The sequence below is a fragment of the Candida dubliniensis genome, chromosome 4, assembly GCF_000026945.1.
Source record: "Candida dubliniensis CD36 chromosome 4, complete sequence".
NCBI classification, from domain to species: Eukaryota; Fungi; Ascomycota; class Pichiomycetes; order Serinales; family Debaryomycetaceae; genus Candida; species Candida dubliniensis.
Window position 1 is genome coordinate 759,394 of NC_012863.1, and position 24,947 is coordinate 784,340.

General features: G+C 32.4%; 7 protein-coding genes across 7 annotated transcripts; 3 read left to right on the forward strand and 4 right to left on the reverse strand. All coding sequences in view use genetic code 12, as the record gives it.

Moving 5' to 3' along the window:
* Window positions 1–497: 497 nt before the first annotated feature.
* On the forward strand, window positions 498–3,020 carry OSH3 (oxysterol-binding protein, putative; the record flags this gene model as incomplete). Its single annotated transcript, XM_002419947.1, has 1 exon — window positions 498–3,020. The coding sequence occupies one exon, from the start codon at window positions 498–500 to the stop codon at window positions 3,018–3,020; it is 2,523 nt and encodes an 840-aa protein (XP_002419992.1).
* A 117-nt stretch (window positions 3,021–3,137) lies between these two features.
* Window positions 3,138–4,223, reverse strand: CD36_43350 (conserved hypothetical protein; the record flags this gene model as incomplete). Its single annotated transcript, XM_002419948.1, has 1 exon — window positions 3,138–4,223. The coding sequence occupies one exon, from the start codon at window positions 4,221–4,223 to the stop codon at window positions 3,138–3,140; it is 1,086 nt and encodes a 361-aa protein (XP_002419993.1).
* Window positions 4,224–5,036: 813 nt separating this feature from the next.
* On the reverse strand, window positions 5,037–6,302 carry HWP1 (hyphal wall protein; the record flags this gene model as incomplete). Its single annotated transcript, XM_002419949.1, has 1 exon — window positions 5,037–6,302. One exon carries the CDS (start codon window positions 6,300–6,302, stop codon window positions 5,037–5,039), a length of 1,266 nt encoding a protein of 421 aa, XP_002419994.1.
* Window positions 6,303–8,010: 1,708 nt separating this feature from the next.
* On the reverse strand, window positions 8,011–10,278 carry CD36_43370 (AP-3 adaptor complex subunit, putative; the record flags this gene model as incomplete). Its single annotated transcript, XM_002419950.1, has 1 exon — window positions 8,011–10,278. The coding sequence occupies one exon, from the start codon at window positions 10,276–10,278 to the stop codon at window positions 8,011–8,013; it is 2,268 nt and encodes a 755-aa protein (XP_002419995.1).
* A 174-nt stretch (window positions 10,279–10,452) lies between these two features.
* CD36_43380 (DNA-repair protein RAD2 orthologue, putative) lies at window positions 10,453–13,431 on the reverse strand (the record flags this gene model as incomplete). The annotated part of the gene is made up of 1 exon (XM_002419951.1): window positions 10,453–13,431. The coding sequence occupies one exon, from the start codon at window positions 13,429–13,431 to the stop codon at window positions 10,453–10,455; it is 2,979 nt and encodes a 992-aa protein (XP_002419996.1).
* A 713-nt stretch (window positions 13,432–14,144) lies between these two features.
* CD36_43390 (gamma-glutamyltransferase precursor, putative) lies at window positions 14,145–15,932 on the forward strand (the record flags this gene model as incomplete). Its single annotated transcript, XM_002419952.1, has 1 exon — window positions 14,145–15,932. One exon carries the CDS (start codon window positions 14,145–14,147, stop codon window positions 15,930–15,932), a length of 1,788 nt encoding a protein of 595 aa, XP_002419997.1.
* A 4,346-nt stretch (window positions 15,933–20,278) lies between these two features.
* On the forward strand, window positions 20,279–22,432 carry RBT1 (GPI-anchored cell surface glycoprotein (flocculin), putative; the record flags this gene model as incomplete). The annotated part of the gene is made up of 1 exon (XM_002419953.1): window positions 20,279–22,432. The coding sequence occupies one exon, from the start codon at window positions 20,279–20,281 to the stop codon at window positions 22,430–22,432; it is 2,154 nt and encodes a 717-aa protein (XP_002419998.1).
* Window positions 22,433–24,947: the final 2,515 nt, after the last annotated feature.

Consider the following 24,947-nt stretch of genomic DNA (forward strand, 5'->3'; position numbering starts at 1 on the left):
AACAAGAATTTTCGTTGTTGATGATGCTTGTTATTCTTTCTTCTTTTCAAATATATAAATAAGAATTATAAAACTAACTAAATATCTCCTCCCTTTTTCTTTCTAATTTTTGTTAAGTTCTTTCCAAAGTTCATTCAAACCCTTTATCCTATCATCTTACAACTACTCCTTGTATTGGTTTTTATCAATTTGGGAATTTAATTAATAAATTCTGTTCTGTTGGTTTAATTTCCTTTCACAAGCTAAAAAAAAAGAAATAACGAAAATTTCACACGGAATTTACTCTTTCTATTTCTGGTTTCATTTTCTTGCCGAAGTTTCTGTTCTTTTTTTTTTTTCACGTATCAACACAACGAAACACAAACCCCCAAAACCACGCTATATTCCCTCCAGTCATAACACCACAACCAGTTTTAAACACCACATACCCCCCCCTCCACTTTGCACCTCTTTTATTTCTTTCTCAGACATTCAACTTTCCATACCAATTCCCAAATATGGAGACTTTAGAGATTCATTCCAAAGATTTCCTTATTAAATGGATCAATGCTCCAGATAATTCAGTTATTGATTGGGAGGCTAAGCCATTGAAGAAATCAATCAATTTTTCATTTTATAAAAAGAAAGAAGAATCACTCAATCAATCAGAAGCATCTTTAGATAGTAATTCTACGGCTGTACTTGAGCCACCAATTGCACCTCCACAAAGAACACGATCTAGATCTGCCTCAACTGCTTCAGTCAATCAATTTTCTAAACCAAATGACGTTTATAGATCCAAATCTAGAGCATCAACTTTATTATCAATCAATGAATCAGATTTAATATTGATCAAGAATTATTATAAATTAGTAGCCAATGAATTGGTTCATGGGAAATTTGAAGTGGAAAGAGGTGGGATGTTTGCCTTTGTTTTCGATAATTCATTTTCTAAAACAATTGCTAAACTGGTACAATTTTCCGCCAAAATTGTTAGTAAATCTAAATCAGAAGAACATATTGCTGAAGAAAAAGTAGCTGAAGTTCATGATCAACATTTATTTGACGAAAATGATGTTGCACCAGGAGAAACTTTACAGAGTATCATGTTGAAAAAAAGAAGAAAGAAATTACAAGGTTTCACTAAACGTTATTTTGTATTGAATTATGGCAGAGAAACCTTGTCTTATTTTAAAGTTGACGATAATAAATTGCGCGGCCAAATGCCAATTAAGGATTGTATAGTGTCGGCCAATCCATCGACTCGTGAGTTTATTATTGATTCGGGAATGGAAGTTTGGCATTTGAAAGCAATCAACAAAGCCGATTTTAATGCTTGGGTCAATGCCTTTAATACTGTTAAAAAGGAAGATACTGTCGTGCCAACAGCCACCACCACAGAAGAAAATGATTCAAAAGAACCTGCTCTTGCAAGTACTCCATTAGGTGCATCTACTTCTGAATTACAATTGATTGCCCAAAAACTAGTACAATTGAAAACAGAAAATCCATCACCTTTGGCCAATGAAATCCACCAAGATTTTGTTAACTTGCTTACAAGGTTCAAAGGAGGAGCAAATTTGTCTTCACCTGGTTCAGCCGACGTCCAATCAGTATTTTCTTCTGATTTCCATGATGCAGTTGATCATTTTGAAGAAACTGGTGTTTACTTTTTGGATGATGAAGGTAAAATCCAAGAAGATGTCGAAGTTGCTGACGATGCAGAAAGCTCTTCTGAAGAAGATGAAGAAGATGACGAGTTTATACAGACTACTCCCAGTGGTGTACATGAAGGTCATGAAGTTATTCAAGACAAGGATTTGCCTCAGCCAACAGTTGAAGCTGATGATGACAACTTGTATCCATTGCCTCACGATCCAGTTTCAAGACCTTCAGATATTCCAATATGTACTCATACACCACCATCAATATTGAGTTTTGTGCGTAAGAATGTTGGTAAAGATTTATCTACTATAGCTATGCCTGTTACTTACAATGAACCAACCACAATGCTACAAAAATTTGCTGAAATGCTTGAGTATCCTGAAGTTGCCACCAATGCTTTAATCTCAGATTTCCAAGACGAATCAGGTGAAAAATTATTACGGGTGGCTGCATTTGCCTTAAGTTATCTTTCAACACAACGTGCCAAAGAAAGAAATAAACGTAAACCTTTCACTCCATTATTAGGAGAAACTTATGAATTAGTACGAGAAGATCTTGGATTCAGATTAATATCGGAAAAAGTCAGTCATAGACCACCGGTTTTTGCCTATCATGTTGATACGGAACATTGGACACTTGATTATGCATTATCACCAGATCAAAAATTCTGGGGTAAACAATCTGAAGTTACCACTAAAGGTATAGTATATTTAAGAGATAAATCAACTGGTGAAGTATTTACATGGACTCAACCAACCACTATGATAAAAAACATTATTGCTGGTGAAACATATGCTGAACCAAGTGGATCAGTGACAATCAAATCATCAAATGGTTATAAAGCTGTAGCTGAATTTGCCAAAGGTGGTATGTGGAGTGGTAGATCAGAAGGTGTTGTTGTGAAAGCATTTGACAACAAAAAGAAGGAATTGACATATAGTGTTGAAGGTAATTGGACTGAATCATTTACATTAAAGACTAAAACTACTGAAAAGACCATATGGCAAGCTGGTGAATTATTACCACAATATCAAAAGAAATTTGGATTTACAGAGTTTGCTGGTACTTTAAACAAGATTACTGAAATAGAAAAGGGTAAGCTTGCACCAACTGATTCTAGAAATAGACCAGATTTACAACTTTATGAAAAAGGAGACACAGATACTGCCGAGACTTTGAAAAATAAATTAGAACAAGATCAAAGAGATAGAAGAAAAGAATTGGAAACAGCTGGTGAAGTACATATTCCAAAATTCTTTAAACGCAAAGGGAATGGACCAATAAATGAATCCGAATGGGAATTTATTCAAGGTGAAAAAAGTTATTGGAATAGAAGAAAGAAAGGTGATTGGGATGATTTGATCAAATTGTGGTAAACTTACTACGTTCTTTTTTTTTTTTTAGACATTATATTATTTAGATCATAGAAACCAATTAAAAAATAAATACACACACACATATATATATATATGTATATGAAACAATCTCTATAATTAATTTGCTCTTCTCCTTCTATTTTTCTTTTCTTCTTCAATATCTTTTTGTCGTTTCAAAACCGTTGCTATACAAATTGTTACCAATTCCTCTTCAGGTATTGAAAAAATACTTTCGTAATTAACATCATCATTTTGTGAATATCCTTTACCTAAATCATCAATCTTAAGTTCAGCATACCCTAATTTGAAAAAAGCTTCAGCTTCTCCTAATGTATCGGTACAATGTGGACCATAATATTCCGGTTTAGGATATCTTGACAGTATAGAAAATTTCATTTTAAAAAAATTATCTAAATAAGGATTTTTTTTATTTTTATTAAGTTTATCACTTTGACCATCCCAATTATCAGTTAATGCCGGTTGACCATCTATTAAGTATGTATGTTTGAATCCATATTTAACTTGCCAAAGTTCCTTAAATCTTCTTAAATTTGATTCATCAATCCATCGATGTCTTTCTCCCTTATAAATATAATCATGAATAGGTAGTACTGAATGAGAAAATAATATCACTTGAAAATTTAGTTTTGGTTGTTTAGGATCAGGAGTAAATTCAAATATATAACTATCATAACCAACGTGTAATTTCCGTTTAACAATACAATAATCATAATAATCTTTATCAATATCAAATGGATGTAAATTAGTAGGGACATATCTTCTAAAAGTTATAAATTTTGTTGCCAATGGGATATATGAAGTAATAGCTTTAAATAATGGTACTCCAATACCTTGTTCTTGTAATTGGATTATTTCGGGATTTTTACTTTTCTTGAAAGCATCAAACTTATTTGATGCATCTTCAGAGACAAAAATCCTAAATCCATCAGTCCAAAATCGATTATTTATTACTATTGTCCATGCTGGAGTAATTTGGTTTTGAAAATATGCCGGAACATGAAAATTATGTTGATCAGGAGGAGGAGGAGGTGGTGGTGGTGGAGAAGAAAGGGAGAATGGTGGAGGATGAACTTCTAAAGAATTAGGAGTGAATGCTGGAGGAATACTATTATCAGTTTCATGTGGGTTATAGTTATCTGATGCCCTATTAGTATAATCTGGAGGTGAGTCTTGTTTTGACATTTAAAATAAGGGCAAATAATATAAAGAAAGAATAGGGAGATTTAAAGTCCTTACTTTTTTCTAGGGTTAAATTGTGAACAATGACAATAATAGTAAATTTAAGTTTGCTTCGTAAAATTGTCCCAACAAATGTTTTTAGATGTTTTAGTTTAAGTTTTGTTTCGGTTGAAATTGAATCATGGTTGCGGCTGATCACCGAAACAAGATTACGGAGAAATTGAATGAGATTTAGTGGGCAATTTCACACGACCATTTTGATTAGGTAGTTAAATCTGGTTGGTGGTACTCATAACTTATCTTTATGGTAATTTGAGATTTATAGGATTAAGTTTGGAACATTAGAGATTGAAGGCTATGGAGAAAAAAACAAGAGATAGAATGTTTGTTGATAAATACGACAAAAATCTAAAAACCGCTTTTTGTATTTGCACTTTCTTGCATTGCATCTTTATGCTTTCTGGAGAAGGAACCACATCTATTCTTAGATAAGTTGCTATTATAGGTCCTATAACTCACCAAGTTTATATCACACACATATAGAAATAGTGAATAGGATAAAAACTAACGTCTTAACTATTTTTAAAAAAATGGGTATTTATTTCAAGTTGTAAACTATGAACCGAAAACTGAAAACAAACCAAGAAGAAGAAAATATGAAAATCAAACAAGTCAATTTTAAGAAACTAATGGTACCTACCAAACAAAACAAATATTCAATAAAATAACTCTTATAATATTGAAAACCGAAAAACAAAATAATCAATCAAATAGAAATCCCCAAAAAAAGAACAGACACGGATTCAGTAATTAGCATTAGATCAATAATGCAGCAAGACCAACAATGGCCGCACCATAAGTCAATCTAATGTTGTTACCAACACCTTCAAACGTAGAAACAGGGGCAACACTAGATGAATAATTGGCAGATGGTTGCATGATTGGGACAGATTCTAATGTGGTTGGAATAGCACCTTCAGTCGTAGAGACGATAGTACTATTTACCGGAGTAGTAATTGCAACACTTGAACCAGCTGGAATTGAAGATTCTGGAACAGCTTGGTTAGTTTTAATACCAGCTGGGGTCATTTCAGAGACTGGAGCGGATGGTTCTAAACCACCTGGAGTCATTTTTGTACCTGGAGCCGATTCTGTAGTTGGGACTGATAATTCTGGAACAACTGCTGAGGTTTCACTGGCAGGAACTGATGGTTCGGAATCAGCTGGAATTGTTTCCATGATTGGAGTGGAAGCTTCTGGAGTGGATTCAGTACCTGGAGTAGTTTCAGTTAAAGGACAGTAAGTAGTGTAAATAGTATCTTCAGATGTGACGACAACAACACCAGTAGTGACTTCACTTTCTGCACATGCACTGTTGGAGCATGAAGTAACGGTAATAACAGTTGTATCATGTTCAGTAGAGGTAGTTAATGGAGTAATTGATGTTTTGGTTTCCAAAGTGGAAGACTCAGATGCAGTGGTTGGAACAGATGTATTTGGTGTGGTAGCTCGAACAGATGATGATTCTGAAGTGGTAGCTAAAATAGATGAGCCTGGGACAGAAGTTTCTGGGCCAGTAGCTGGAGTAGATGATTTTGGAATAGTTGTTGGAACAGAAGTGTATGGAGAGGTAGCTGAAACAGAAGATTCAGGAGTAGTTGAAGCAGAAGTTTTTGGAGTAGTAGAGGGAACAGATGATGATTCTGAAGTAGTTGTTGTAGCTGGAATGTTTGGAGTAGTAGGTGGATTTGTTGGTTCATTTGGGATATTTGGAATCCAATCTGTTGGAATATTTGGAATCCAATCTGTTGGGATGTTTGGAATAGGTGGGTTGTCACATGGTTCTTCTGGTTGAGGTGGGTTGTCGCATGGTTCTTGTGGTTGTTGTTGTGGATAGTCACAAGGTTCTTCTTGTTGTTGTTGAGGTGGATAGTAGTCATCACATGGTTCTTGATAATAACCATAAGTTCTCTTTTGGATGAGACCTTCCTCAACTTGCTGGTCATCTACCAGTGGGATAGTGGCCCCAATAGATAACATATAGTAAGCGATAGCAACGAGTTTAGCAGTTGATAATTTCATGATTGATGAAACGAAAAGCGAGTGACTATTGGAGATTCCTGTTTTGTTTGTTATTGTTGGAAAACAAGTTAATTGGAAATTGGAAATTATCGATTATTTTGACCTTTATTTATAGTTTTTTCAAAACTGTTCTGATCACGTCTTTCAGGAATGCTGAAATATTGTAAAAAAAAAAAAATAAGGGACTTCAAGGGAATTCCTATGTTAAAAGGCAGCCAAAGGTGATACAAAGAGAAGTTGCAAAAACTGTATTAAAGTCGCAACAAGAGGTGAAACAAAATGAAGTCAGAAAAAATTAGCTGAACTAACTTATCCTATTTACTGGTTAGGAGCCATTAGTGTTATCATTATAGGCCCTTGAATGCTTGTGTTTGTTTTAAATTTCTTTATTGCTACATTATAACCGATTATGAACTTACTAAGACTCTTAAAATTAACGTTTATTGTCTGAGGAAACAAAATTCTGTTTTTTGCATCCAAAGAACTGAAAACGATTTGTTAATTCTGAATCATAACAACTAATTTGTTCAAACTTATCATAGCTGCTGTTAAATAAATCCAATTGCTATAAAATAGTTAAATCCGGTTAGAAAAATTTTTACTCTTCTACTCCCAAAAGGAATCAAGAGTTGATATCACCATACTCAAAGTGGTTAGTGATTTTCAAATATTTTCTCAATGTAAAGTGGAACATTTTGTTCGAGAAAAACAAAGCAGGACAAGAAAAAACATGGAAACAGTGAATGCATCAGGAAATAGCTCTAGCCTATTATTGCTAACAATTAGGCAATTCTTACCTTGTCATTTCATTTGAATTACTAATAATGCTAAAATTGAAGCAAAAAGTATTCCAATTATTACAAGGATAAGATATCGTATGTTTCAAAGAGTATTTATTTTAGCAAGTTTATCCGCATTTTATATGCGTGTAAGTTCCATTTTTGCTGTACGTATTGCTCTTTATTATCCTCGTCAATAAAGATTAGACGAGACAAAGACAACAACAACGTACTTCTAACTGTCAAACGTTCTTAATTTGATTGAATTACACAAAATTTCAATTGCTAAGACTCTTCTTTCCACTTTCTTTGTTGATCAGGTTTTAACGGAATTAAAAGGGATCTCTTTATTCACTAGTAATATAATCAAAGATCACGGAGAATAAATTCCAAATATTGGTAGAAATGGTTCTACCGAGTACTATAAAATGGTGTACCTCAATGTTGGTGATTTGTTTACGTAAATCTTGATCCAAATATCATATGGCGTATTTTTTTGACGATCTGCGTCACCGCTTGACATACTAACCTCTTACATTTTTGACATGTCTCACAACCCTCTAAACCACATTACCAGACCTCTCCTAAAAAAAAAAGCCCTTTTATGGTATTCAACTTAAAGTGTTCGCAACCAATATACATCCAAAATCAAATCGTTTCTTTTATATTATTCTCAGAGACAAGCTGTAATACAAATTATTTTCAATGGTTATTATTTCCTCTATTATATGAAACTTCTAAGAATAAAAAATTACCTAATCAGAGCTAATTCCAAATCTTATGCCAATTGCTCAAACGTCGAGACTTATTCAAGTAATCACCTCTTAATATGTACAGTTAATACATGTTTTATCTTTTGCATAACGTTTGAACTAACATAATCAAGAGCAACATTTTGCATTTGCAGAATGCAATTCATCACCTGATAATTATGTTTCTTTATCGGTTTTCTCTCCATTCTTTTCTTCATCAGACTCCTCTTTTTCACTGACCTCTTCCTCTTCCTCCTCTTCTGAAGAAGACGAGGACGACGATGAATAATCATCTTCACTACCAAAAAACTCATCCAAACTTTGTAATTTATATCTCAGTGCTTGTTTCTTTTCAACTTGAGACAATGATTCTCGTTGCTGAGCAAATTGTTGTGATGAAAAGGAATGTTCACCAACAGGACTTGGTGACTTTGTTTTCTCTCTGGATATTGAGGATGAGGCAAATGAAACATTGCCTAATCTATTAACCTGCACGGGGAGTTCAGTTCGAATAGACTTTGGTGGTAATTTATCTTGATCGCTCCAATCGCAAACTTCAAAATAGTTATCAATGGCCCTAAGCCTAAGATTATCTGCTGCATCTGATTTAACAAATGGAACTGGTTTAGGAACTTGCAAGAACAAAGATGCCAACTGTGCCCTATCAACACTTGATAATAATACGCTAAACATTCTTGCACGATCCCTGGTATCATAGGACGAGTCATACTTGGCTAAATGCAATGTATGTTGAAACATCTTGTATTCAATACTATTGGAAAATTTCTCTTCCACATAATCCTTGAATTGGTCGCCCCCTTCGTTCTTTATTTTGATCATTTCATAGGCAAATATTTTACTTGCTAGAACCAATATTTGATATCTAACTTCTTCTTCCTCTTCTGCAAACCGTTTAAGTAAATTTCTTAAAACATCAGGTGCAAATGAGTTTTCAGCTAGTGCCGTATATTCCCCAATAATCCAAATAATACTTGCTCGGGCCTCGGTTTCCAATTCAACCAGACTATCTTCCAAAATGGTTGCCAAATTGTATGTTGTCTTCAAAACTTCTGTTTTGTTTAAACTGTCATTGGAATCACTTTTTTGTTGAATTAAATAACGTATAACCGTTAACAACTCGTTCAATGTTTCTCCACGCGACGTTTTTATTTTTTTCAAACACCATTTTAAAATCTTCTGACTCCATTCCAAAGATAAACCAGAACATTTTCCCATTGCCTTTATTGACTCCTTTGACACACTTTTGTTTGTTGAATAAATGGCATAGTATTTCAATTCCTCAAATATGTACTTGAAATTCTCTTGATTAGATAATGCTGAAAGGATATTAATTTTGCAAATAGCAACATCAGTCAGGTCACTCGGTGTTACATAAAAGCTCTTGTAGTATGATTCAAATAAGTTGTCACTCTTGCTGATAAACGATACAACTTCTAATACAAACAAAGATACCTCCAGTTGATTTAATGAAGTAGCCATTCTTGTCAAAACAAGATCCAATTGAAAATCACAAAATAGCTGACGTGGAGCAAGAAGGTAAACTGACTTGGCAACACTTAAAATAACTGATTCTGAAATGCTTTGCACCAATGGTTTCATCGACATCAAAAATAACTCAAGATCATCATCAGTTATTTCATCGGTAATAGGTCGCAGTAAAAACTTACGAGAATATTCAGTAAGTAATTCAATCACATAAGATTGAGTCCATTCATCAAATTGATTCAACAATTTGCAAATTCGTCTAAAGTTACCATGTATTGGCACCCATCGCTTATCTTCATTTAATTCCATCCTGATCTTTGCATAAGATTTAATGGCTGCACCAACAACCATCACTTCACTATCAGTTAATAATTGGTTCAAGTATTCAATCATTTGTCGTTTGGATCTGCCAGATATTTGATAAATTTTCCCAATCGATATAGCTGTTGCAGCACGAACTAATGGTGATCGATCCGTTGATGTTCTTTTCATGCTCAACACCAAAATGGGAATAATGGATCCAATTCTAATACCAGATAATGACCTGATTGCATTGGCTCTATTTATTGGGTCTTTATCATTTAATGATTTCTGTATTGAATTGATGGAAAGTAATGCCGTATCAGGCTCAACCTCAGCATATTTCGTCAAATAGATTATTACCAATTGTTTGATTTTGGGATCACTATTGGTTATATTTTTAACAACATCAGCAAAATATGGCAATGCATCTTCTTCTCTTGTTATTAGGGAGATTACACATTTCATCCCGTTTAATATTTCACGGTCAGTTCTCGAATTCAATAATTTTGAGATTTCTTGCGGGCGAGATCCACTTGGTGTATCAGTTAATCGAGCAGACGCAGAGACTGCAGTTTCTATTGTGAACTCTTTCGCAGAGTCTATCATAGACGTTATCCTCGAAAACGAATCACTCATTGTTTTAAGGGATTCCCTGTTGGAAATGTATTACGTTGGATTAAAATGTTCAATTCGAAAAGCACAATAGTTTTTTTTTCTTTGGTTTCCGATAGAGTGATATTTAACAAGTCTTTTACACTGATTGAGATCAAAAAAAAAAAAAAAAAAATAGGTCGTGTATATATTACAAATCTATAAATGTTTCCGTTTTTTCAATTTACTTGCAGCTGTCTTTAACCTTTTACCCAAATTAAGTTCTTTTCTACTTTGTATATACTCTTGAGGGAAAAATTCATTAAGAATAGACTGTCTTCCTTCGGATTTTTTCTTGTTCATGTCTTGTACAAGTGGGACCATAACCTCATCCACTTCTGTTTGTGACCAAGAAAGGTTGTACATTAAAAAAGACCTAATTTGATCCAAGTCCGGTACTCCCCATTGGAATTCTGTTTTATCAGAATCAACTTCTGGTGATATATATGCCTGCTCAACCACTTTATCAGGGAAACTATCAGGAAGAAAAAGTTTACCCTTTTTAATTCGATCTAATAAACTTTTCTGTAATTTGGTGAGCTCTGTTTTATCAGCAACTGTTTTGGCGTGTTTGTCAAACCATTCTTTAAACTTCTCCAAGTTACCAAACTCAGCAAGGATTTCCATTGCCTGAACCGGACCAATACCTTTGATACCTTCTGTATAATCACTTCCTAACAAAAGTGCCAACTCAATTAACTTGTGTTGTGTTAACGCCATCTTATTAAAAAGATCGTCCTGTAGATAAAATTCAACATATTGTTTCTGATCAAACATATTCTTGTAGATCTTGTCTCCACCAAACAAAAAGCAATCACTATCATCCGTTACAATACCATCCACAAGGCCAATTTTGAAGAGCTCTGCACATTGGGCTTCAGCCTCCATTGGTGCAGTGATATATGGAATTCCAAATCTTTTCAAAAGTTCTTGTACATCATTTATCATTGCTTCCGTAACTTCGTCGGAATCTCTCTTTGCTTTCTGGAATTTCTCTTGTAATAATTGCTCGTCTGTAATCCTTGTTTCAAGTGAAGTTAATGGGATAGCATGTGATGACTTGATTTGATGTTTAAGACTTTCATGATCAAGCTCTTCCTTTCGCAACTGTTGCACCAACTCTTCTTCGTCTTCTTCTTCAAACTGGTAGTCCATCACAGCTGGCTTTCTTACGTCTTCAACTGGCAGTGGCGGCACCGTTTCTTTCTCTTCAATAATTAATACATTCATTTGCTCTTGATTAATCTCTTTAATGTCATCATTAGCATTATCAGGTTTCTCCGGTTCCTGTTCTTGTTCATCTGATTGTTCTTGTTCCAAAATCTCTTTAGCTTCAAACCAGGGAACCAATCCAGCGTCCTTTTCTTCTTGATTATTTCGGTTACGTATTTGATAATTATTGTAGTTGACAAACTTGACATTATGTGGGTTCAAAGTCTTGCTAACTTCATTCTGAAACCAATCCGGTAGCTTTTGCTGGTCCTTTACAGATTCCAATTTCTTTGGTTTTTCTATGTCAGAGCTTTGTTGGACGTTATTAGTTATTGCTTCTTCAGAATCACTTTCCTCAGGCTCAAAAATTGTTTCCTCTTTGGTACGAAGTTCTATTTTGCCTGTCCTATGAGGATCGGCATTGAACAAAAAAGACTGACCAATGTTGTTAGATGTGTCCTTCTTGATATCGCTATTTTTGATTCTTTTAAATTCATCGGATTTGACGGCATTTACTTGAGTGCCAGTATGTTCAACTGAATTGATACTTTCTTCATTATGCAATGAAACATCTTGCTTCACAGTATCAGGCGCAAACAACATTGACGATCCCCAATCAAATTTTTCTTCTCCTGATTGTTGTGTTTCCTTAGCCTGTAACTCAAAGTAATCAATTTTAGACTTTTCCACAGCTTCCCTCAATTCTTTTTCATCAAATTCATTTACAACCTTTGTTGGACCTTGTATATTTTCCTCTGTATTATACTGTTCATAAATTGATTTGATCAAAGCCCGGTGATAGTCTTTATCCTCTTCTGTTTCGGGTATTTCTTCTAAAGGAACATCTTCGAAATCCGAGTCACTATCTTCGTCCTTTTTGTCTTGTCCTGAATCATGTTTGTAACTATTGACTTCACGTGTAATATCTTCAGTTTCATCGGAATCCACATGTATCGGGTTATCTTTGGAATTCTCTTCTAATGCTAAAGTCCACCCATCTTCATTCTTAACAAGTGCATACTTTCTGTCTTTATCTCCAGCAAGTCGTTTCGATATAGTTGAATCTGCACCCATACCTGTGACATCCATTAATTTTTGTGTATAGAAGTTTCTTCGTTGGACTTGTTGTATTTGAAATTTTGAGAAATCCATACTATTCGGGAACAATTCTTCCAATTGCTCTTTTCTATACCCCATTCTCAATCGAGATTTTAGTCTTAAATGTGATAATATCATATATTGAGTGGCAATAGGTAGTGTTTCAAATTCTTTGGATTTAGGGTCAATTTCATTTATATTAATTCCATCAACATGATCAAAATCTTCATAAAATTCTATTAAATCTTCCTCAGGCATTATTCTTTCATCATATTTAGACACTTTAAATTCCTTTAAATCCGGTAAATGATATTCATCATCCTTCCTGTAAATTATTGATGATGGGGTTGATGATTCTCTTTCCAGTTTATTTATCGGCAAATCCTCAAAATATATAACATTATCATTGCCAATACCAGAATCATCATTGACATTATTACTTGATAGCTTTTTCAGTCGATTTAACGCGTTTTCTGCTTCTCTTTGCAATTGGATGGCTAATAATTTTTGAGCTGTCTCTTGTCGTGATTCAGAATTTTTTTCTCTTCGTTGTCTTCTGTTATTGATGGTTTGCTTTTTCAAAACAGGCACTCCACCATCAAACACAAATATCGGTAATATTCCAAAATACAATAGTTTACATATTCTTCGGAAAAACCCAATGATATGTGATGATGGTAAGGAGTTACCATCTTTATCACGCATTGCTTTTAAAAATTGATATATCCAAATCGAGGCATCTATAGCTAATTTCTTTCTTGATAGTGCTTCTAACCTTACTGGCCTTGCTGTTGGTCCGATTATTTTCCATAATGAGTGTACTCCCATGATAGTAACACCAATATGAAAGAATTGCTTTCTAACTTTAGCTTAAGTTATTTTTTTTTTTTTTTTTTTTTTTTTTGTTTTTGTCGCTTTCGGGGATGTTCAGGCGCAACTATAAATTCATATTTTTGTATTGAGAGTCCATAAAAGGTCTACCTGAGTCTTGCAAGAACAAAACAAATGGGCATGAATTGTTGAATAAATGACCCTGACCCTTTTACATATATTAATAATCAGATATAACTTTGAGTGATATGTGGTTGTTATATGATTTTGGGTCACGAAGAGATATATTACAAGGCAAGAAGAATCTCCAAAATAAATACTTTCTTGTAATACTCCTACTATTTTTCGCATTATTTGATTTCTTTCGGACTTACCGAGTCAATAAGTAATTATAAATATACTTCCTTCGGATCGATCTGGTGAAATAAAAAGAGAAAATAAATCGACTATAATTTTCCGTTCACGCGCGGCAACAAACTTACTTTATCAAAGGTAGTTTTTGTGTGTAGTACTCTAGTAGTAGTTAAAAAACTAATTGTTTGACTCTTTCTCCCCCTCCCCTCCTCCCCTCCCCCCCCCCCACACACACACACACACACAGAGACAGATAGACAGACAAATGAATCCTTCTTCTTCTTCTAAACTATTTAAACTGCTTCGTTCCTTTCTTCCCCCCCAAAAAAAAAACAAGTAAATATTCAAAATCAATAATGTCAAAACAATTTATAAAGTTCCCCTCGAGAAGATCAACAGTATATTCTTCTAAAGGAATTGTTGCTTCAACTCAACCATTAGCCAATGCTGCCGGGATAAAAATTTTAGAAAGAGGAGGAAATTGTGTTGATGCAGCAATTGCAGTTTCTGCTGCTTTAACAATCACAGAACCAGGGTCTACAGGTATTGGAGGTGATTGTTTTGCACTTTATTACAAATTGAATGATAAACTGGATCCAAAAAGTGGAGTAGTGTTAGGATTAAATGGATCAGGTAGAGCAGCACAAAATATTACACCACAAGATGTTTGGAATGAACATAACAATGGGGAATATATGTCAAGAATACCTTATACTTCTGTTTTGGCAGTGACTGTTCCAGGAGCAATTGGTGGTTGGTTTGATGCTTATGAGAAATGGGGGTCAGGTAAAGTTACTTTTGAAGAAATTCTTAACCCTGCTATTCAATTGGCAGAAGAAGGATTCCCTATTTCTGAATTATCTAGTCATGCATGGAGAAACAATATTCCCAAATTATTAAACCAAAACCTTGATGTGAAAGAAAATCCTTTTATTCTTGAAGGTAATCGAGGACCTAATGAAGGTGAATATATAACCAATCATCAAATTGCTGAATGTCTCAAATTAATTGGGAAACATGGGAAGAAAATATTTTATGAAGGTCCAATTGCTGATGCTATTATCAAAACAACTAATGCCAGAAATCATAAATTAACACTTGATGATCTTAAGAATCATACTTCTACTATTGTTGAACCAATTCAACTTAATTTCCAGGATTATAAAGTATGGGAAATTCCACCTAATGGACATGGATTGGTTGCATTAATAGCATTGGGAATAATTCAGGAACTTCATAATCTGGGTAAGATCAATTTATATGAATTGAAACACAACTCTTCACAATATTTACACATTTTAATTGAGGCTTGTAAACTTGGATTTTATGATTCAGATGAATATGTCACAGATCCAATTTTTAAAGATATTCCAATTGATGATTTATTAAGTCCTAAATATTTGAAAACTAGATCAGAATTTATTGATTTAAATAAAATTATAGATGGTAATAAAATGAACCATGGAATTCCAGATCCAAAATTTAAATCAGATACAGTTTATCTTACTGTAAGTGATTCTAATGGAGAAGTTTGTTCATTTATAAATTCGGTTTATGAAGGATTTGGTTCTGCTATAGTAGTAGAAGATTATGGATTTTGTTTACAAAATCGAGGTAGTAATTTCAATTTAACACCAGGACAATCAAATTGTTTAGAAGGTGGTAAACGACCATATCATACAATTATCCCAGGAATGATAACTAATAATGATGGATCATTATATGCTGGTTTTGGAAACATGGGAGGTTTTGCCCAACCAGTATGCCATGTTCAACATGTATTAAATTTGATTATATTTGGAATGACTCCACAACAACTGATTGATTCCCCCAGGTTTGTATTAAATTCTAATAATAATAATAATAATAATAATGATGATGATGAAGCTACTACCGACAGAGGACGTGGAGCTGAAGGTCCAGTTTGTACTCCAATAACAGTTGTACAGTTAGAAGAAGGTATTGAATTGGATGTAATTGAAGATTTGAAAACACTTGGACATAAAGTGGAAGTTTTGAGTGGATATGACAGAGTAACGTTTGGTAGAGCCCAAATTATTCAAAATGTTTCTAAAGATGGTAAATTAATATATGCTGGTGGTAGTGACATGAGAGGTGATGGTGCAGCCGTGGCATTGATTTAGATAAGGTTAGCCTTACCTGTGAATGAGTTATTATTACGTTATATGATGTGTGTGTGTGTGTGTGTGTGTGTGTGTGTGTGTGTGTGTTGATGATAACATCTACCAATATCAATTGATTTTGTTAATAAAAATTTTCATATAAAATTGCTTCCTACTACTAATACGCTGAACTATACAATAATAACTTACATTTCTCTTAATATTTGATTATCAGCACCGACATTTTCTTCATCCAAATTAGCATCACTTGCATTGTAAAGATCATCTGTATCATAATTGGAGATAATCTCTTCTGTTCATGAAGATAACGATTAGGATAGTTTCCTTTCCAATACAGATCAAACGAGAAGAGAAGAACGTTTTGAATATCTCCATTAATGGTTTATTAAAAATCGTTAAGTTCTAATAAAAATCCCTTAATTGATTTCAATGCTGTTCTCATATCAAAAAAAAAAAAAAAAATAATTAATTTGAAAAAAAAAAAGGCATTTTTTTTATTTGTTAAAGAATAAGATTAACACCAAAGTTTATACTATCTCTCTATCTCTACATAGGTTAAATTCATTAATACTATTATTATTATTATTATTATTATTATTATTATGATTATGATTAAATTGCATTATTAGATTAAGTTAATGAGAATAACATATCTATTATACACTTAAAAAATTGCAAAAACAAAACAAAAGAAGAAGAAAAAAAAAAAAAAGGCGCCTCTTCATTAGTGTTGATCAGTCTTACAAACGTTTTTTTTTTTTATTGGGGGGGTGGGTCCCCAGTTCAGTTCAGTCCAGTAATGTTATTTACGATGTTGGATGGATGGATGGATGGAGTAAGAAGGGGTAAAAGAGGATGGAGATGACAAAAAAAAAAAAAAACAGATTCATGTCATTTGGAGGAGAATGTCAAAAATGTAACAGATTAATATTTTGTTAGGATTGAAAACGCGGATCCTTTATCCAAATAATAATAATAATAATAAAATAGAAAAAAAAAACGCCTCATGATAATAATAATAATAATAATTATTAGATCAAGATTTATGTAAACAAATCTCTGCAATTAATCGCTTGACATATTTTTGGGTAAGAACCTTCTGATTCTAAATATTTGGAATTTTTTTTTTTTGTGATTTCTTATCTTTAATTTCTTGTATACCAAAAGAAGAAGAAGAAGAAGAAGAAGGTTCAAACGTCGAAAGTAAAAAAGAAAAGGACAAGTTTTTATTGATGTACATTGGTATAATCCAATTTAATTCAATAGCCTTGACAGTTACGAATAGCCTATTACTATTATTATTACTATTATTATTATTATGTTCGTCTAAATTTTATTGACGAGGATTAAAGAACTAAGAAAAAAAATTAACCCCCCCCCCCCTATCCCCCTCCGGAAAGCAAATAAAATTAAAAAAATTCCGCGTATCACAAATGGGAAGTTCATTAAAATTTGAACCCTTTGTACCATTTTGATTAATACAAATATACAATTTAATACTTCTTGTTTTGTAATAATAATCAAAAACAATATTTAATATTATCGACCAAATAACATTATTCAAACACACATACACACATACACACATACACAAAGTAATAAAAAAAGAAAAAAAAAAGGATTGAGAGTTAAAAATAGCCTAAAATATTAGCGACTTACATTGTATAACCAATAACAGGATAATAGGGCGAAGAATATAATATTTTTAATACATAACCATATCTATAATATATGTTTCTTGTCTTTCCCTGTATATATATATATGTGTGTGTATGTCTCCAACAAAGCAAATAATTCACAATACAATAAAACCAGAATGTTTGAAAAATGCTTTTCTAAAAAAAAAAACAAAATATGATAATATCTATTATTTAACCAAATTTTAAGAATTTTATTTAAAAAAAAAAACCCATTCTTTTGTCAAGTAAAATTGCGTTTCTACTCTGTTTCTTTTATTAACTGAATTGATAAAGTTAACATGATTAAGAAATCAAATCAACAATTCAATATCCAGTGTTACTAATAATAAAAAAAAAAAATTTTCAGAAACGAAAACGAAAACGAAACAAGAAAATTTTTTTTTTTTTTTTTTATCTTTTATATATTTAGACGACAAGCATCAATAAATAATTTGTTAATGGAAAAAGTGAAAAAATCAAAAATCAAAAATGGGGTCATAATTAATTGATTGATTAGCTGTATATGTAACTCTATTATCAATGGGGTTGAAAACAAACAATAAGCTTTTTGCAAAAAAAAACAAAAAAAACAAAAAACAAAAAAGGGTAAACTTACAAAATACTACGGGGTTCACAACAACAACAACAACAACAAGCAGTTTATAGGATATTTTCAAATTAATCTTATTTTCCTTTATAAAGTCATTTGATGCAATATATTGATATACATATATATATATATTAAACTAGAATAATTATTAATATTTATTAACATGAGACTTTAATACCAATATTTTTTTATTTTTTATGTTATGTTTTTTTTTACGAGAATGAGTCGGGCAGATACATTTCGATCTGGCAGATTTTTTGTGATAATATCTCTAATGCAAGGCAAATCCTTGAAACCCCCCAAAAAAAAAAAAAAAAAGAAAATGAATTTGCAAGAAGCAAAGCAGAGCAAAGCAAAGCAAAGCAAAAACAAAAAAAGAAGAATTATCCAAAGGATTGGCGAAGTTCTTTAAAATAAAAGAAAGACTCTAATTTTTTTTTTTGGGGAATGTTACAACTTTTGTTTTGTTTATTCTATTGTATTAAGATCAAGACTTTTTTCTTTCTTTCTTTCTTTCTTTCTTTTGGAACAAATTTAAAGTTTCTCGTCAGAAGTAATCATTAATTATTAATTATTAATTATTAACACAAAGAAATCAACAATAATAATAAATTAAAATCAAAATTCAATAAACAAAATTGTTTCAAAATAAAATTTTTTTTTTTCTTCATTCAAAACATTTATCTATCTCCTTCCCAAAAAAACAAAAGTAGAACAAAGAAGTATTAAATTGGTTTTATTATTGTTTTCAAATAGTTTGTATATGTTTTTAGTTAATATGCGCATTTGCTCTTTCTTTCTTTCTTTCTTTCTTTCTTTCTTTCTTTCTTTCTTTTTGCAATTTAAATTTGTGTAAGTATTTGCAGTCTCTCTCTTTGACACATACGCACACACATATGCACACACACACACACATGCACACGCACACGCACACGCACTCTCTCTCTTTCTGAACCCTTAACAAAACAACCAAAACCCGCAGGGTCCCTTATGTCTTCTTGTTGTTGTTGTTGTTACACCATATCCCCCCCTCCCCCTATTCTAGAAATGACCTACATTTATATATATATATACATTCTTTCTTTCTTTCTTTTCTTTATTGTCTTCAATTCAGCGGGATTGAATTCCCATTCTTTAGAAATTTTGACCAAATATGTTCAAATCATTAACTTAACTTAACTTAACTTATTCTCCCTTTTGATTTCTCTATCTTTTTTTAACATTTAACATTTAATCTTTTTCTTTTTTTTTTTTTGATGCATTAATAGATTGCAATACCGATTTTCTTTTATATATTTTTACCAAATATGGGAAATTCATTTTATCTTTTTTTTTTTTTTAATTTTGTCATTATAAGGCGTGTTTTGGTTTTGGTTTTGGTTTTGGTTTTTTTTCGTTTAAATGCAAGAATCTTAACTTTTTCGTTTTTTGCATTATTATTCGGGTTTAATGCATAATGTGATACTTCAATAACCCTACCCTATCCTACCCTATCCTATCCTACCCTATCCTATCCTACACTATTCTTTGACACAGCATCTTTGTTTCCATTAATGTTCAATTTGTTTTAGAAACAAAAAAAAAATGACCTACGCCAAATATTGTCCAATGCTTTGTTTTTGTTTTTGTAATACTAAACAACTAAACATTTTTACAAGAATGTTCTTTTTTTCATATTTTACACAAAACAATGCTTTTACCATTTTTTTGTTTTAAGTTCTACTTTGGAATGTTAACATTTCCGTTTCTTCTTTCATTTCCAATTCTATTTCTATTTTTATTTCTATTTCTATTTGTTTTACATTTCAGATCTTGTAAGACTTTTCACCCGTTGATTCCATCAATTCATGATTTCAATTATTTCTGCTTTAAAAAAAAAAACAAAAACAAAAACTATAAATAAAGGTAAGTTTTACCGGATTTTTTTTGGGGATCTATCAATTATCTTATCTTTCTTTCTTTCTTTCTTTCAGTCATTTATCAAGATCAAACAAAATACAAATCTCGTATTAGTCATTCGCTTTATTAATTTTTTTTTTTTTTTTTATTAATCAATTATGAGATTTGCAACTGCCCAACTCGCTGCCCTCGCTTATTATATTTTATCCACTGAAGCCACTTTCCCATTATTGGGTGATATCTTTGATTGTATCCCACACAACACTCCTCCAGTTTGTAGTGAATTGAATCTTTATCATGATACTTCTGCTTCTATCAATGGTTCTCAAAACAACAAAAACAAAAGAGATGTTGAAAAAAGAACTTTTGGAAATTTTGGATTTAATTCTGGGGTCAATGCTGCATTCGTCGTGTCTGGTGCCAAAAAATTATCTGATGGTTCTTATGGTATTGATTGTAATTTTAAAAGTGATTCATCGGTTCAATTAAATCTGGCTTTTGGGAAAAAAATTAAACAATTAAGTGTTACTGGTACTGGATATTCTGATATTGATTTATTAGGACATGTTGCTAATCCATTTGAATGGTCAGCTTCTTTTAAAATTAAAGCAGAAATTATTAAAGGAAAATGTTGTCTTCCATCCGGTTTTAAAATTATTACTGATTTTGAAAGTAATTGTCCTGAATTTGATGCCATTAAACAAATTTTTGGTACTTCTCAAATAATTTATAAAGTTAATGCTATTTCTCATGCTATTGGTACTTTTGATGCTTCTGCTTTATTTAATGCTCAACTCAATGCTTTCCCAGTTAAAAGAGAATTAAATGAATTTGAAGAATTAAATAATAATAATGGTATTACTCATAGTAAAAGAACTTTAGGTTTACTTTTAAATTTGCTTAAGAAAGTTACTGGTGGATGTGATACTTTACAACAATTTTGTTGGGATTGTCAATGTGATACCCCATCTGTATCAACTACCATCGTAAGCACTTCTTCAGCCCCAGAAACCTCCACCACCCCAGAATCTAGTGTTCCAGAAACCACCATTGTCACCACTTCATCTGCTCCAGAAACCACTCCAGAATCATCAGCTCCAGAAACCACCACCACCACCACCCCAGAATCATCAGCTCCAGAAACCACCACCACCACCACCCCAGAATCTAGTGCCCCAGAAACCACTCCAGTTTCTTCAAGTGTTGATTCTACTTCTGTCACTTCTGTTCCAGAATCATCTGCCCCAGAAACCACTCCAGTTTCTTCAAATGTTGATTCTACTTCTGTCACTTCTGTTCCAGAATCATCTGCCCCAGAATCATCAGCTCCAGAAACTGAAACTTCTCCAATTGTTCAATTATCTACTACTACTGCACAAACTACAACTGTTATTACTGTTACTTCATGTTCTAACAATGCATGTAGCAAAACTAAAGTAACAACTGGTGTTGTTGTTGTCACTTCTGAAGACACTATTTATACTACTTTCTGTCCATTAACTGAAACTACTCCAGTTACTTCAAATGTTGATTCTACTGCTGAAACTTCTGCTCCAGAATCTAGTGTTCCAGAAACCACTGCTGAATCTACTACCCCAGAATCTACTGCTCCAGAATCTACTGTTCCAGAAACCACTGCTGAATCCACTACCCCAGAATCTACTGCTCCAGAATCTACTGCTGAATCTACTACCCCAGAATCTACTGCTCCAGAAACTGAAACTTCTCCAACTGTTCAATTCTCTACTACTACTGCACAAACTACAACTGTTCTCACTGTTACTTCATGTTCCAACAATGCATGCAGTGAATCTGAAGTCACTACTGGTGTTGTTGTTATTACAACTGAAGATACTATTTACACTACCTTCTGTCCATTAACTGAAACTACCACAGCTACAGAATCATCAACTCCATCTGTTGAAACCACTCCAATTGCTCCAGAATCATCAGCTCCAGCTTCCGAATCAGTTCCTGTCACTGAAAGTTCTTCAGTTGCCCCAATTGCTGAAACCACTCCAGTTTCCCCAGTTGCTCCAAATGCTGAATCTACTCCAGTTGCTCCAAATGCTGAATCAACTCCAGTTGCTGAAACCACTCCAATTGCTCCTACTACTGCTCCAGAAACTAGTGCTATCGTCTCTACGACTGAAGGTACTATTCCAACTACATTAGAATCAATTTCTATTATTCAATCATCAGCTAATTCTTCATACACTATTGCTCCAGTTTCTTCATTTGAAGGTGCTGGTAATAACATGAGATTGACTTATGGTGCTGCTATTGTTGGTCTTGCTGCATTATTGATCTAATGGTAATGCTAATTACTGATACTGATTCAAATCTGTTTTTCCTTTCTGTTTCTTTCTTGTTCTTTCTGTTTCTTGTTGTTATGATTTCTACTTAATTACATTTTCGATATTTCGGTTTTCAATATTATTACAATTATTTTATTGGATATATTTACTTTGTTTTTTTTTTTTTTTTGGTACATGATAAAAAAAAAAAGTTAGTGCTTCTTTCTTTTTTGTTTTTAAGAATTGTTTTATTTGAATTTTATAATTTCTTCTATTTGTTCTATTTTTCATTTTCGGTGTATAGATTACAACTTACAATAAATACCCTGTTTTCTTTTTCTTTTTCTTTTTCTTTTTCTTTCTTGAAAGAAAGAAAGGCATTTTACTTGTTATTTGTGTAATATATGTTTAAAAAAAAAAAACTAATAAAGTAATATACTAAAGAGAATGGTGAAAATATCAGTAGGTACCGTAATGATGATAATATTAAAGTTAAAGTTAAAGTTAAAGTTAAAGTTTTGGGCGGTTCAAGTACTAGAGAGATCTCGAAAAAAAAAAAATAAATAGATAATAATAATAATAATAATATTGCAAATCTTTTTTTTTTTTAAGATATATACAGAGAGAGAGAGAGAACAACCCAGAAATTCTTTCACCCCCTACCACACACACTTCTTTCACACTTCTTTCACACTTCTTTCACACTTCTTTACAATAATAAAACTATCAATGATAAATAATAGACAATTTTTTACCTTATTATCTTTCATTGTTATATCATGATTAACTAGAGAATTTGCAATTTTCAAAATCACATGTCTTGTAATTGACATGTTTGGACATCCGAGGTACAACATTATGGACGAATATTCTCTTTTTTTTATTTTTTTTTTTCTAATAATAGAACACCCACCCATTCACCCACCCATTCATCCATCCAGCAGTTTTAGTTTCAGTTTTAGTTTTAGTTTTTTACTGTATACTTCAACCATACTGGTCAGTATTAAATAGTACGATTATTAGATAACGTTGACGGTATCAATAGTTTGGATTAACTGAAACAAACAATATAGGTTTTTTTTTTCTTATTGTGTACTGGAATGTATAAATATTAGGGGAAACAAATATTAATTATTTCAACAATTGGCAAAACACGTTAAACTGAATAAAAAAAACAACCCAATGTATGCATAACGGGCTTTATGCAATGTTACTATTTTTGTGTGTGTGTGTGTGTCTACATATATGCGTGTGTGCATATGCATGTGCATGTGCATGTGCGTGTGCGTGTGTTTGAACCCCCTCCTCTATTGTTGTTAACGTTGGATTAATCAACAAGTGGAGGAGGAGGAGTGCCCCCCCCTCCCCGACTCGTCTAAACTTTGACGAGCTTTTGACAGCAAATGAATGAACAGAATTTAGACTCTTATATCCTTGTTTTCCTTTTTCTTTTCTGTAGTAAGACAACTATTCTTACAACATCTGAAAATGGGAATTTCCCAACTTCGTATTACTAAGATATCAATAATTTAAAACCTTACCCCAATCATAAAATTTCCTACTAAACCATTGGAACGTTAATTTACCAAGATTGTGCAGGATTAAGTTGCAATTAATACTATCTATCTAAATCTAAATTGCCCAGTTACATATATTATCCTATCCATTACGAAGAACATGGCCAACCACAATAAAACACCAATTACGTACTATATATTTTCTGGAACTATCCAATAAATCTCCATCATCATGAGGTTTTTTAAAAAAACAAAGAAATGTTTTCAGAAATCCGTGGTGCACAAAACTATACATAAAAAAAGTGATGTTTACAGATATTGCAGACTAATGAATGAATATGGCTCAACTCTGTGAAAAAAAAAACTACCTCACTATTTGAACTCGACTGCAAAACAAAAAAGAATAACATATAATGGTTATAATTGGTTTTCCTCTGTTTACATAACACTAACATTTCTGTATCCACAAAAAATATGTACTTTTTATAATTCATATTGTTTGAGAGATGCATTTATTATTCAAAATTATGGTACTATCTATTGAAAATTGATAATTAGAATTCCTTCTCTAGAACTTTCTTAATAGTAAGATAAATTGAAGCATAACCTGAGTTCCATTTATGATGAGATTAATCGAGCTATATAAAAAAAAAAATAAAATAATAATTATCTTGGAGAAGAAATTCAAACCTATGTAAGCCTAATAATAATAACTTGGTAACTTGTAAGGCAGTATAATTTATATTTTTGTCCTTTTGACAAATACGGTTATTATACACTCTCTATTGTTGATATAATGAATAGTGCATAATCTCGGAGAAATTGAGTTTTGCAATTATTCCACAAGGAATGATATCTAAAATTTCAAACTTCAAACATCATATATCAAAAGTGAAACAGAAATCCTTCAATTATAGGTCATTGTTCAAATTGCCTTATTTCTGTTAAAGAAACCCTCGTCTACTTTCCAGTTGTTTTGGATATTTTTACGATCAAAAAAAAATAAAAAGAAC